Below are 12,309 nucleotides of genomic sequence, written 5' to 3' on the forward strand. Positions count from 1 at the left end.
ATTTGCGCACAACTCATGATTACAAGCTCTCCTTTCTAATAGCCATACCCCTGCAACCTAATAACACCTAACCTCCTCTCTATCATCTATTAATCACACCAAACATCTGCATAATGTACATACCTCACCCATTCCCTTAACCCATGATAACACCTACTCTCATATTAATGTAATCTACCACAAAGAAACAGGAGTAAATGCAAGGAATAGTTTGTATGAGTGCACAAGACAAATCAAAGCTGTGAGAAGCAGTACTGTTTCTTTGCTGTGTAGGGTTGGCCTCCAGTTGTTATTTCTGCCAAGGAAAGGACAAAGACTGGATCTTTGCTGTGAACCTGCTTCAAGAAGAATCTCTAAGGTCTTGTGTGTGCTGGCCTCCTGTTCTGAAGTCTAAGGGACACAAAGACTTCACCCTCCATTCCCCTGAACTCTGCTGCTGAGAGTTCTGATATACCAGGGAGTGACTATTCCAGTTTTGGCCCTCTGTAGGTTGTTCCTGATGTTGGGAGCTGGAAGAAGCATAGGAGAAGCAAGAAAACCTGTCTCTACGCGGTCAGCGATGCCGCCGTGATGCCACGACCTGCACCGTGGCCAGGGGCGCCCCTTGTGAAGTGAAAGATGCAGCGCCTGGCCTGCACCGCACCTCCGATGCTCTTCAACGCCTACAGTAATCAACAGTCTCCGACACCAATGCTTGCACCGACTCCGTTATCACCAGCGCCTGCATCCTGTTATCACGGTGCCAATAACCACCGAGGGTGACTCCACAAACTAGCCGACTTCGCAACCTCACCGGAACTGAAACCTCACTGCTGACACAACCATCTCCCCCTGTCCTGGATACGACACGTCGTCTCCTCGCAGACACAATGTCTCGCCTCCCCCGTGGCAGCCTGGGAGCTGGCCTCAACCTCAGCATTGACGCCTCACCTCCATGACGCTGTGCATCGTCATAGACTTTTTGTTTGGGGGTGCATGTGTCTCCGTACACAATGCTGCGTTCCCCACGGTCGGCACCGTACTTTATATTTATTGCTGTCACAACATCGCAAAAGCCACATGTGGAGCTATTTCTTTTCTACAAGCTTTATTTTTTCAATAACTGTTTTAAAGTCATATTACATTACCTGTATGTTGGATTTTTATTGTTGTGGTCTTGTTGAAGTTTAGATAAAGATACTTTATTTTTCTAAACTGGTGTGGCATCTGTGTGTGGTGTTATCACTGTATTACTCTGTGTTTTGAGTACAAATGATTTACACATTGCCTTTGGGATAAGTCTGTCTGCTCATGCCAAGCTACCTAGGGGGTTAGCAGGGGTTATCTAAATTGTGTATCCCCTTACTCTGACTAGAAGCAAGGGTCCCTCTTTAAGTACAGGTACATACCTCTGCCAACTAGAGACACCCATTTCAAACAACATCTCTGTGACTATGTTTCAAAATTGACGATAATTACTGTGTGCCTTCAAATTAGATACAATGTGTATCTGCATCAGAACAGTAAAAATGTCTGCTTACAAAAATGTTTTAATGCTCCGCCGGGTTCTCAATGGCCTCCGTAATTAGATGCTAAATCACACAAAGGGGCAAATTAACTCCTCCCAGTAATCTGGTCCCCAGTGTTAAAAAAATCACAGAGGGGCTTGAGTTCACACTTACAGTAATCTTGCAAACCAGAGAGTTATTCAGAAATATGTAAAAGACAATTCTGACAGGTATTGTTTAATTTTTATTTACTTTGCTATTGGTTAAAACATCATCTACTGTACACTAGTATTTAAAGCTTTACGTAAAAAAACCTTTTGTAACCAAGATTATAAAAAACACACGGATATTTCCCACCAGAGAAAGGAATTTGTAACTTGACTATTTAATTTATTTCTTACTTACAAAATCGCTTATATAACCAACTGGAAAATAATGAAAAAAAATTAAATGGTCCCTTTAAACATAATATTAGATTCATTCTTATACCTTATTGCACAGGATTGCTAAGCAAAATGCATTTCTTTCTTCTGCGAATGTAGCAAAGAGACGAGAAGTACCATGAGTTGATTTAGCATTAGCCCTTTAACTCCTGCAATTTGTTCCTCACGCACCATATATTTCAGAAGTAGGCACACCAGGTAACTGATGAATACCTCTTCCTCATTTAAGTGTGGATTTTCCATACATTTCTACCCTTCTAACCACATTTACAACTTTTTCGATTTTCAAATGACCATTATGTCCAAAAACTTTCAACCTGTCCCTATCAACAGTCACTTCTTTTTATGTTTTATCTATAGCAAATCTGAAAATGTATTTTTTAGTTTACCACTTTGGGCTGTCCACCAAAACTCTTGGGGTCTGAATCTCACAGCTCTGTACTAGCGAAGATGGAGGAGGAAAGTCCATTTTGAGCAAATACAAACTCACAAAATGAACTTATGAATGTGTAAAATGTATACACTCATGTATTTGCCTCCTGTCCAAAATGTTAACTTGGAGTGGGAGAGGGTATGGCAGGTACAGATCTGTGTACAACCTCTCTTAGAGGGTGCACACAGGTCTGCACATGCCAGACCTCCACTTTCCCTATGTTGGTCTTGGACTTATCCCAGACTCATGAAGGAGAAGAGGCAATAAAAGTAGTCCATTGGACTCTGCAGAATCCAAATCCACAACATACACAGGGCTCCAAGAATGAGTTCTATGGCAAGCGAGGACTGGTTTCTTTATGCGTGTCATTAGTGGGTTAGTTGCCAGACATATTCACATTTACAAATTTTAACTTTCATGCGTAAAACGTCCCTTTGTTGCTATCTTGTCTAATATGATTCTAGAGTTCCCTGCATTTCCAGGACTGAAGCCATATAATTTGGAACACATTAAGGAGATCACTTGCTATGGAAAAACTAATTAGTATTGCATTGTCCAACTCATTCAAAGACATGGAACTTTCTAAGAGACAGCACAGCAAAATGGATTTGACAGCATATGAACACTCATTCTGTAGCAGAGCAGAAGTAGAAGCAACCTTGTGTCACTTAAATAATGTTTTTTAGGGTTGGGAACAAATATGTTTTGAATAACCTAGATCATTTTGGATATGATAATTAATTGCAAAGTTTAGTACTTAAATATTGTTTTTCAGGGTTGGGAACAAATATGTTTAGAATAACCTAGATCCTTTTGGACACGATAATGAATTGCAAAGCTTAGAACTGAGCAAGGAACATTTAGACCCAATTCAGAAAGCATGTGATCAGTTTTGTCTTGTCTGAGAGACAGGTCTGACGTTCTCATTAAAAGCGTTGACAGTTATGGATCAACATATTGTGAATGGGACTCATAGGGCTGATGGATTTTATTTACAAACGGTCTGGATCTTATCAAAAATCAAATGGTTTCAATGAGGAAATGAGAATAATAATGTCTAGGAAAGGAAACTTCAGTCTAGAATTAAAAGCAGTTGGAGACCTTCGAGAAAAAAAACATATCCTTCACCACTTGAAAGACTGTCATTTTTGCCACCTTGTATTACTGCTTGGATTATTTTATGAGCACGCTTCTATGGGGAAAACTGTGAGGTGATAGCAATCCTGCTTTTGTGGTAGTACTCCCTTTACACAAGAATCTTTTTCACAAGTGTTATCAGCCTGTCCTGCTGTCTAAAATGGTTGTTTTGATGCAAAGCAGTGTACTAAAGATTCTGCTAGTTGGTTGAACGAGTAAAAGTTCTCTAATTCTACAGGTTGCTTGGCTCATTTATTAACGTTTTAAAACCTTTTACCTTTTGGCTATGAAAACGTCAAGCATTTTAGTTTTAAGTACAATAAACAAGATAAAATTGAATATGAAAACAATATATGTGTTTAAAAACATTTCTACATTGCTATGCACACTTTTTCTTGTGGTTTGTTTGGCACGATACTTCACATTTTGAAAATGTGCCCTGATTAAGCACTGCCTTCTATTGGCAAATGCTTATTTGATACATTTTTTATATGGTATGGTATGGACCGGTACAGAATATCATGGCGTGCTATGTTATGGTATTGTAAGAAAACAGGCCTTTTTGCATATCTCCCCCTACTTTCCCCCCCATTTGGACTACTGGAGGCTGGTTTTCTACTCTCACAGGGCACTGTATCGTGCTAACTAGGACTCAGATCCAGTGCTCTCTCGCTAAAAACTGATATGTGTGAACTGGTAACTCAAATTGGCAAGGACTCTAACCACCTTATAAGTCCCTAGTATATGGTACCAGTGGTACTCAAAGCATGGGTGTTAAAGGGTTCACCAGGGCCAGAAACACTGTTTGTGTCACCCTGAGTGGCCCAAGTAAACTACTGACAGCAGGGCTGCCATTGCAGACTGCAGGAGCAGTACAAACTGCTCAAACTTGACTTTGTCCTCACCATGTGAGGCAAAGTCAATGAACTATTTTTAATATATGCCAGATTCCTCTAACAAAGACCTCCTAAGCCCAGGAGGCAGTGTTCATTGTATTAAAGATGTGGGCACACAAGGGCAAGCTGATATGTCCCTTCAGTGGCCTTTACCGCCAAGGGCTACTATTAATGATGGATGGTCCATAGGATAACATTGGCTGACACCCGGGCAAACCTGAGGTTGGCAGCCTCATTATGGTGCCGCCTAAATATGTTGTGTTTGCTATCAAACAACGTGCCTCATCCCCCTGACACAAATCTCGAGTCTAGGACGATGTGACATGCACTCAGGTGTCTACCCTAGAGGGAGTCTCTCCTGTTCTCAGGCTGCCAGCCCACATCTGCTGCAGCCAAGATAGGAATTTGACCTGCCAGGAGCAGTGAACTCTCCCAGGAGTCAGAAACAATGGCCTGGATGGGAAGGTCACACCTCCCTCCCCGACAGGATGGCTAATGAAGTGGCTTGTTCATGGCGGCAAAATCACCTTCATACTCCTTGGGTTCCACAAAACCAGCAATTGACTGATAGTCACTCTTGCTTTTTACCATTTACCTCAATGATAAAGTTTAGCAGTAGTGTTTTGCACTGATTTAATATTGCTTCTAAAATCCATTACTCTTGTTATACCTGTGATTTACTTTGGTTTGGTGTCTTCATTTATATAACAATCTGATTTAGTTTGATAAATTGGTGTCGTATTTCAGCCGAGTTGTGTCAATTACTTACCGTCCATGTTAGTACTCTGTAATGCTTAACACATGCTCCTCTAGTAAAGTCTGACATCTCTTTGCCACTCTACTAGGACTGAGCTAAGGATTTTTTGTGAATCTAATGACCCTCTTTGAGATATTTGAGAGGAATGCATGGTGAAGCCTAACCAGCATCACTACATAATACTCCACCTTCCTACAGGCATGTTTTGGTATGTTATAGCTAGCCATGCACACTGATTCAAGGCATTGGTTTTCAGCCCAGTCTGACTTTAAGAGTCATCTCTGACATCCCATTGTTTGGCATTAATACCCAGATAGTTCCTTCTGGTATTTTCCCACTCCGGCTTTAAAGAAATAAACTCAACTGTGTCAAAACCCCCCCTGGAACTCCATCCAGAAGCCAAGGGCATAGCATTGTAGAACTTCAATACAGTAGACTTCTCCATTTTTTTTGTTATATGCCAACATCACCAACCTTATCTGAAAACCCTGACTAACGCTAAGAAAGAAGACTGTTTGCCATGGAAAGAACTGGGTCTCTGCTTATGAAAAATAAACTGGTGGCATCAGAAGAATGCAGCTGTGGGCAGATACATCTGTTCCATTTGTTGCTGTCCTGCTGATGCTACAAATCAAACAGAGGAAATATGTTCAAGTATGTAGCGGCAAAGGAGCAATTAGACACAACAATGAGAGACCTATTATACTTGCTCAGTGACCCATTTGAGACAACAAGTTGTGTCGGTTTCTGGACCAAAGCAGGGACAAAGGAGAGGAAGATTGAGAGACCTGGACTTAAGCTCAGCCCAGTAGCAAAAAAAATCAAAAACCAAGAGTCTGATAGAACTTTGAATGAACCCCTTTTTGAATTATAGTTTTTCTTTTTCTTCGTCCTTCTTGCTGTTTCTTTCTAGTTAGTTTGTTTCTATTTTCTCTCACGCTTCCCTCCTGAGCATGAAAGTCTAAAACCACGATTCAAAAAGAACTATTGATGAACCCATTTCAAATTACAGTCCTTTCATCCTTCTTGTTTCTTTATCCTTTTCACTTTTATTTATCTTTTTTGTAAATGTAGTGTTGATTATCGCTCAAAGAAATTGAAATAAACCAAAACCAGCCATGAAGCCTCTCTGGTGTAAAGCTGTAGTGCCTGATTTCTTATGGAGTGTTACAAATGCTGTTGCACTTACGTTCTAGTAGGAGGTTGATCACTCTCTCACCCAGGAAGGGAGATGTTCGGGATGAGAATGTTACTCTGCAGGACATCATTGAAAGCTGGTCAAAAACATTGACTGATGAAGAATTGGGCAGGAAACTGGTACACATGATGAAGTTCCATCATAATTGGAGATTTAAGCTGATACAAATTCAGAATCTATATACACATAAGAGATTCTGAAATGACTCTACATACTTTGTTGCACCAGATGCTCTACACTGAATGCAAAAAATGTTCTTCATGATATATTGATGCCTGGTAGCTCCAGGCATTCAGGCACAAATGACAATGTCCAACAACTAATGGACAGGCCACATTTACCTCGATCTGGGATGTAGCTGATGAGTCTACTGAAAACTTCCAACTGGTAAATGACAGCAGAGCAGATTCATGGATTTATTTTATTTATTATTATTTTAATTATTTATATAGCGCAGCTGATACCTTGCAGGCTTCCTGGCGCTGAGGAAAAATACTATACTGAAGAGGAGCACAAGTAGGTAAGACAGGGAGGTCTAAGGGAAGAGCCAGGTCTTGATGCACTTCCTAAATGGGAGAAGTTGGGGGGTTTGGCGTATTTTAATGGGCAGACTGTTCCATAACTTGGCAGCTGCGACCCTAAAGGATCTGCCCCCGGTTCTGGCTTTATTGTATCTGGGCACCCTTACCAGATACGCCGAGGAAGACCGAAGCTCTCTAGTAGGAGTATACCACTGAAACAAGGTTTGCAGGGGCCTGGGCCCGAGTCCGTGCAAGGCCTTGAATACAATGCAGAGGGACTTAAAAGCCACCCGCTGCTTTAGGGGTAGCCAGTGCAATTCGGCCAGTGCCGCAGTGGCCGAAGACCTTCTCGACCAGCCGAGAGCCAGTTTGGCCGCGGCTGATTGAATTCGTTGCAACCGGTCCAACAGCGTGACAGGGGACTCAAGGAGTAGGGCGTTGCAGTAGTCCAGGCGACTCAGAATCGTACACCTGACTACCAGCGCCCGGGCTTGTGCAGGGAGAAGTGGCATAATTTTTCGCAGGGAGCGTAGCAAAGCCGTGCAGATCCCCACTGTTTTTGCCACCTGGGTTTCCATACTCAGCTTGTTATCGAGCATGACCCCCAGGTTGCGGACCGAGGAGACAGGTTTAGGTTTCTCCCTTGTCTCAGGAGGCCAGAAGTCGTTCGGGAACTGGTGTGATAGCGTGGTGCCAGCATGGAACAAAACCTCTGTTTTGGAGGCATTAAATTGAAGAGAGTTCCTATGGAGCCAGCCAGCCGTTTCTCTAAGACACTCATGGAAGGAGGTCAGGGAGATGGAATCCTCTCCTTCCCAGGAGAGAATGAGCTGGGTGTCATCTGCGTAATTAATTGTTTTTAACCCGAATGACTTGATTAATGTAATCAGTGGTTTAAGGTATACATTAAAAAGGATGGGACTGATGGAGGATCCCTGGGGAACTCCCTGTGGCACAGGTGAGAAAGCAGATTGAAATGGGGGGAGGGAGACAGCCTGTCTCCTGTCCTGCAGGTAAGAATGAAACCAAAGCAAAGCTGTGCCTTCCACACCAGCTTCCCTGAGTCTCAACAGCAGCATCCTGTGGTTGACCGTATCGAATGCGGCAGACAGGTCCAGCAGTATCAATGCCACTGACTGGCCCCTGTCTGCACGCATGCGAAGATCCTCCATGGCTGTTAAAATCGCCGTTTCGGTCCCGTGGGCAGGGCGGAAGCCGAATTGGAGATCGTCCAGAAGGTTGTTCTGCTCAAGATGAATAGAAAGGCAGGAACTGACCCATCGTTCCACTACCTTCACAGGGAAAGGCAGTAGGGAGATGGGTCGATAGTTGGAGAGACAGTCTGGGTTGAGGGAGGGTTTCTTCAGGAGCGGGGTAACAAGCGCCTGTTTCCACGGGGTTGGAACATAGCCACATTGCAAAGACTGGTTGCAAATTTGGCGCAGGATGCCAAAAAGTTCTAGTCCAGAGCTTTTCCAAATTTTTGGAGGCAGTGGGTCGAGCGGGGAACCTGAGGTAATACTGAACGCCAGTTTTGCAAACTCGGGTTCAGAGATCATGGAGAATGCTCTCAGTCTAGCCGTCGCGCAGGAAGATTGAGGCGACAAGTCCAGGGGGCTGGTGCTGGCTCCCTGAGTATTGGCATCTCCCAGTGCGGGGGGGGTCTTCAGGTTTTGAATAATGATATTAATTTTATTAATGAAAAAGGTTGCCAAATTATCACAGAGGGCTTGGGTGGGAGGCTGCGTTGACGTAACACAATCTGGGTGAGTAAGATTTCTAAGTATCTGGAAAATGCTTTTTGCACTATTTGTGGCGTTGGTAATCGTAGAACAGTAATAATTAGCCTTTTCTCGGACAATGGCAGATTTATACGCTCGGAGATTGTCTTTCCAAAGAGTTTTATTGGAGTCGAGATAGCCTTGCCTCCACTTTCTCTCAGATTGTCTGCAAACCAACTTGAGGGCTCTCAGGGAGTCGTTGAACCAAGGGGCGGCTGCTCTTCTTTGACACTCTTACTGGTGTACATTTACTATGTCCTGGAAGTTGGCATAGAAGAGGCATGATCTCTGTAGATAGCCATGGCTAAATGTACAGCTTTAAGAGTGGCAGCTGTCTGCTCCCCAGACACTTCACAACTGGATCATCAGAGCAAATTCATCTCCTAGCATATTGCACAGACTTCTTAAAGTACATAATTTAATGCACAGATGAGAGTCCATTTGGTATTATTCGGGGTTACTAAGTGGAGGAACATCTATTAGCTAAGCTTAGGGGTCTGAAGGAACAGTTTGCATTGTTGACCAACTCTTTTTTGACAGGGAGCTCAAATCCTTTGAGTCTTGGGGAACAGTTTGGCTTATGTGGGTGAAACCTCTGGAAATACCAACAACGGAGACAGAGCCTGACTCTCCACTGATGCAATGTCTACACCTTTGGGGCCTTCAACATTTAGCTGGGTTAGATTTGTATGGCTCTTTAGCTAATGATCTGTATTCAAAACCAACTATGTGCAGCTCCATGTTGTACTGGCAGACAGTGCTAAAATGAGACTTTGATATGGATGACTGATCTCAGATACTTCTAGACCATAAGAGAATACCGATTAGTATTTTGTACTTTGAAATGCTAAACAACTGGTACTGTACTCTGTTAAAACTGTTTAATTGGGATTTTCTGGGTCATTTGACCTGTTGGAGGTGTGGTCAGGGGCCAAGTGGTTTACTGTATGCTGTGGAATTGCCCTGCGCTTCAAGTTGATTGATGGGCAGTCTGTCTGGGTTTGGTTAGAGAATACTGGTGGTATGTCTACTCTGGCCTCATCAATCCTGGAAATACTCCACAATACCTCTGATGTCACTAGAATGATGGCTCACAGCCAAGGATGACTGGTGGCACTCCTAGAAGCCACCAAGTTGTGCATATTATGGCACTAGTATGCTGCCCCACTCCCCAGTACTGTTACATCGTGAATGTCTAACCAAGCTTCTGCAGACCATTTACTGTGAACGCATTTTTATGCAAGATTCAGGGTAGATTGGCCACAGTTGACAAACTTTTGGGCCCTGGTCTTATGGACCAAATGAAAGTAGACGGTTTCACATGATCCCCATCACCATATTATATTCCCTTATGTCTGTGCAATTTTCTCATTGTTAATGTTTATGTGTTTTAGACTTGTAATGCTGGTGCACATCCTGTGCAACTGGCTTTCTGGCCCCTTCAGTTACATACCTGCTTATCCATCAGAATCTAAACCCTACACTTCGGATTTTTGTGGAGATATTTCAGTGTTGTTATAAAGGCTACTTTCACTACTTCTTATCAACCAGTTTGGCAACTCTCAAGTTTTATCTGTATTTACTAACATATGCATGTTGCAATTTGCTCTGTGCCCTCATTCCTGTACCTCCCTTCCTCATTTTCTCTTGCTTCTCCGTTTCTTATGTTAAAGATGCCTATGGATGTGTCCTGCTGCTTTGCTGACGATTTAGTGGCATCTTGTAAATATAATTCTAATTGAGCTGGCTCTGCAGGGGGGTAGATTGGGAAGAGTGAACCCTGATCACTGTGAATGAAATGTTGGACCCAAAAACAGGGCAGTGCTGGACAATAGGCAGGCTGGGCTGTGGTTTTTCTGTGGCATTGGGTCGGAGGTTGTCACCAGTTATTGTCACCAATTACTAACTATTATATATCATAAAACTAGCAGCCCGTTACCAACCGTTCAGGTCACAACTGATCGTGGGAAAGACCAGAAGATGACAAAGTCTGCTTGTTGTGCTCCTGCAGTTGGACTAATGAAATCCTGATTCTCCTAGTACCTTTGCTTATGAAGTGTTCTTAAGAGTCAGTGTGGGTGGCCTTCTGTAGCATCACAGACAGAGGAAGTTAAGAAGAAGGGCTCCTCTGTGGAAGAACCAGCTGACCAGTTGATATAGACAGGAATTAACTTTCAGGAGCCCTGATGAAGACTAATTGAACCTACCTACCACTGCTAGACTAAAGTCCACACCCTGAATGCATCCTCAGCTGTTTTGAGGTCTCATGAGCGACCATGAAGAATGTATCTATCACCTTCAAGAAACTGAAATTTCTTGTTGTGTGGCAGGCAACATGGGCAGATAGGACTCTTGTGGCTGTGAAGAGGCTAATGAAAATTTGATGCATCTGAGTGGTCCAGCTCGAGAGGTAACAAAGTCCACTTCTGTCCTCCAAGTTTCTGTGAGGCAGAACAGTTTGCGCGTAATGTTTTTTTTTGTTGATTTTAGTGCAGAGGAGACCTGAGATGACTGCTCCATGTAATGTACACAACTTAACAGTGGCTTTTAAAAATCGTTGTTTCTATAGGCATTGTTCTACTTAAAACCTTTAAAAATCCATATCCCTGACTCCTTTGATCTGATATTGTCCATCTTGTGGCCCCTTTGTTTATTAAAATCTACCCCTCTTTACATTATTGGGTTGCTTGATTTTATGTCTTTGACATTGTGCTGGTTTTTCATTAATGCTTAGTGCTACATCCTCCTGCTCTATGGCATTGTGACCTGGAGTTAAGTACTAATTTAAACTGTGCTTGGACCTAGTATTCTAATATTGAATTAGCAGGGTTCCTTCACACAAACAAACAATTCACAATCTTATATGAGGGATGCATTTTAGACACTGGTGAATACTGAGGTGGAGATTCTAGGAAGAAAATCAATGCAAAATCCCAAAGCAGGCATACAAATTGCAGTTGGTAAAGTCTTTTGCACTTTGTTGAATACATTAGAAATGTTCACCATCAGAAATGGAGATAGCATTTTGGATGAGAATGATAACATGGTGCTTGGACCAAACAGAAGGGAAAACGCCTGTGCCTGACAGTTGTAACTGCTAAATGATGGTCATAGAAACTTGGCATATTCACTGAAAAACACTTGTTTTAAAGAGTAGTCCATTATGAGTCCTTTGACATAAAACCCATTTTTCAGTACTTTTCAACTCAATATTCTTTCGATTCTAGCCAACAGTTGAAACGTTGTACTTTTCTAGGAAAAATAAAATAATAGGGTTAGATCATATAAATTATTTAGCAACATTTAAGATGTCTACATGTGATATAAAGCAATAATAGTACTGTGGAAAGGTGAGGTGAAAGGTAACATATTTTACAATCACTTTTGACAGCGTAGATGTGTATTATGTCAGCAGCCCCTTCCCCTGGGAGCCAATAAATGACTTAATACATGCGAAAAGTGCAGAAATATTTCATAGCATGCATAATAGCAATTTACCTCATCATACTTAAATATTTTGATTTAAACATTCCTATTTCCAACTCATGCTCACCAATACTAACAAATTTGCAGTTTACAACAGGATTTATTTTGTTAATTATCTATTTTTTACATATGGCTTCCATTGTATAGAAAAATGCCCCTTTTTGCATGGT

At 42.3% G+C, this 12,309-nt stretch overlaps 1 protein-coding gene across 1 annotated transcript in view; it reads right to left on the minus strand.

Annotated features, from left to right (window-relative positions):
• Nucleotides 1–1,852: 1,852 nt before the first annotated feature.
• Nucleotides 1,853–12,309, minus strand: part of LOC146816683 (adhesion G protein-coupled receptor F1-like) — a 512,362-nt gene continuing 501,905 nt past the window's right edge. Inside the window, exon 16 of the mRNA XM_085610576.1 lies at nt 1,853–11,905. Coding sequence (XP_085466702.1) covers nt 11,877–11,905 — 29 coding nt within the window. The 3' untranslated portion in view covers nt 1,853–11,876. The remainder of the gene's footprint in view (nt 11,906–12,309) is intronic.

This window comes from Triturus cristatus, chromosome 6, assembly GCF_964204655.1.
Source record: "Triturus cristatus chromosome 6, aTriCri1.1, whole genome shotgun sequence".
NCBI lineage: Eukaryota > Metazoa > Chordata > Amphibia > Caudata > Salamandridae > Triturus > Triturus cristatus.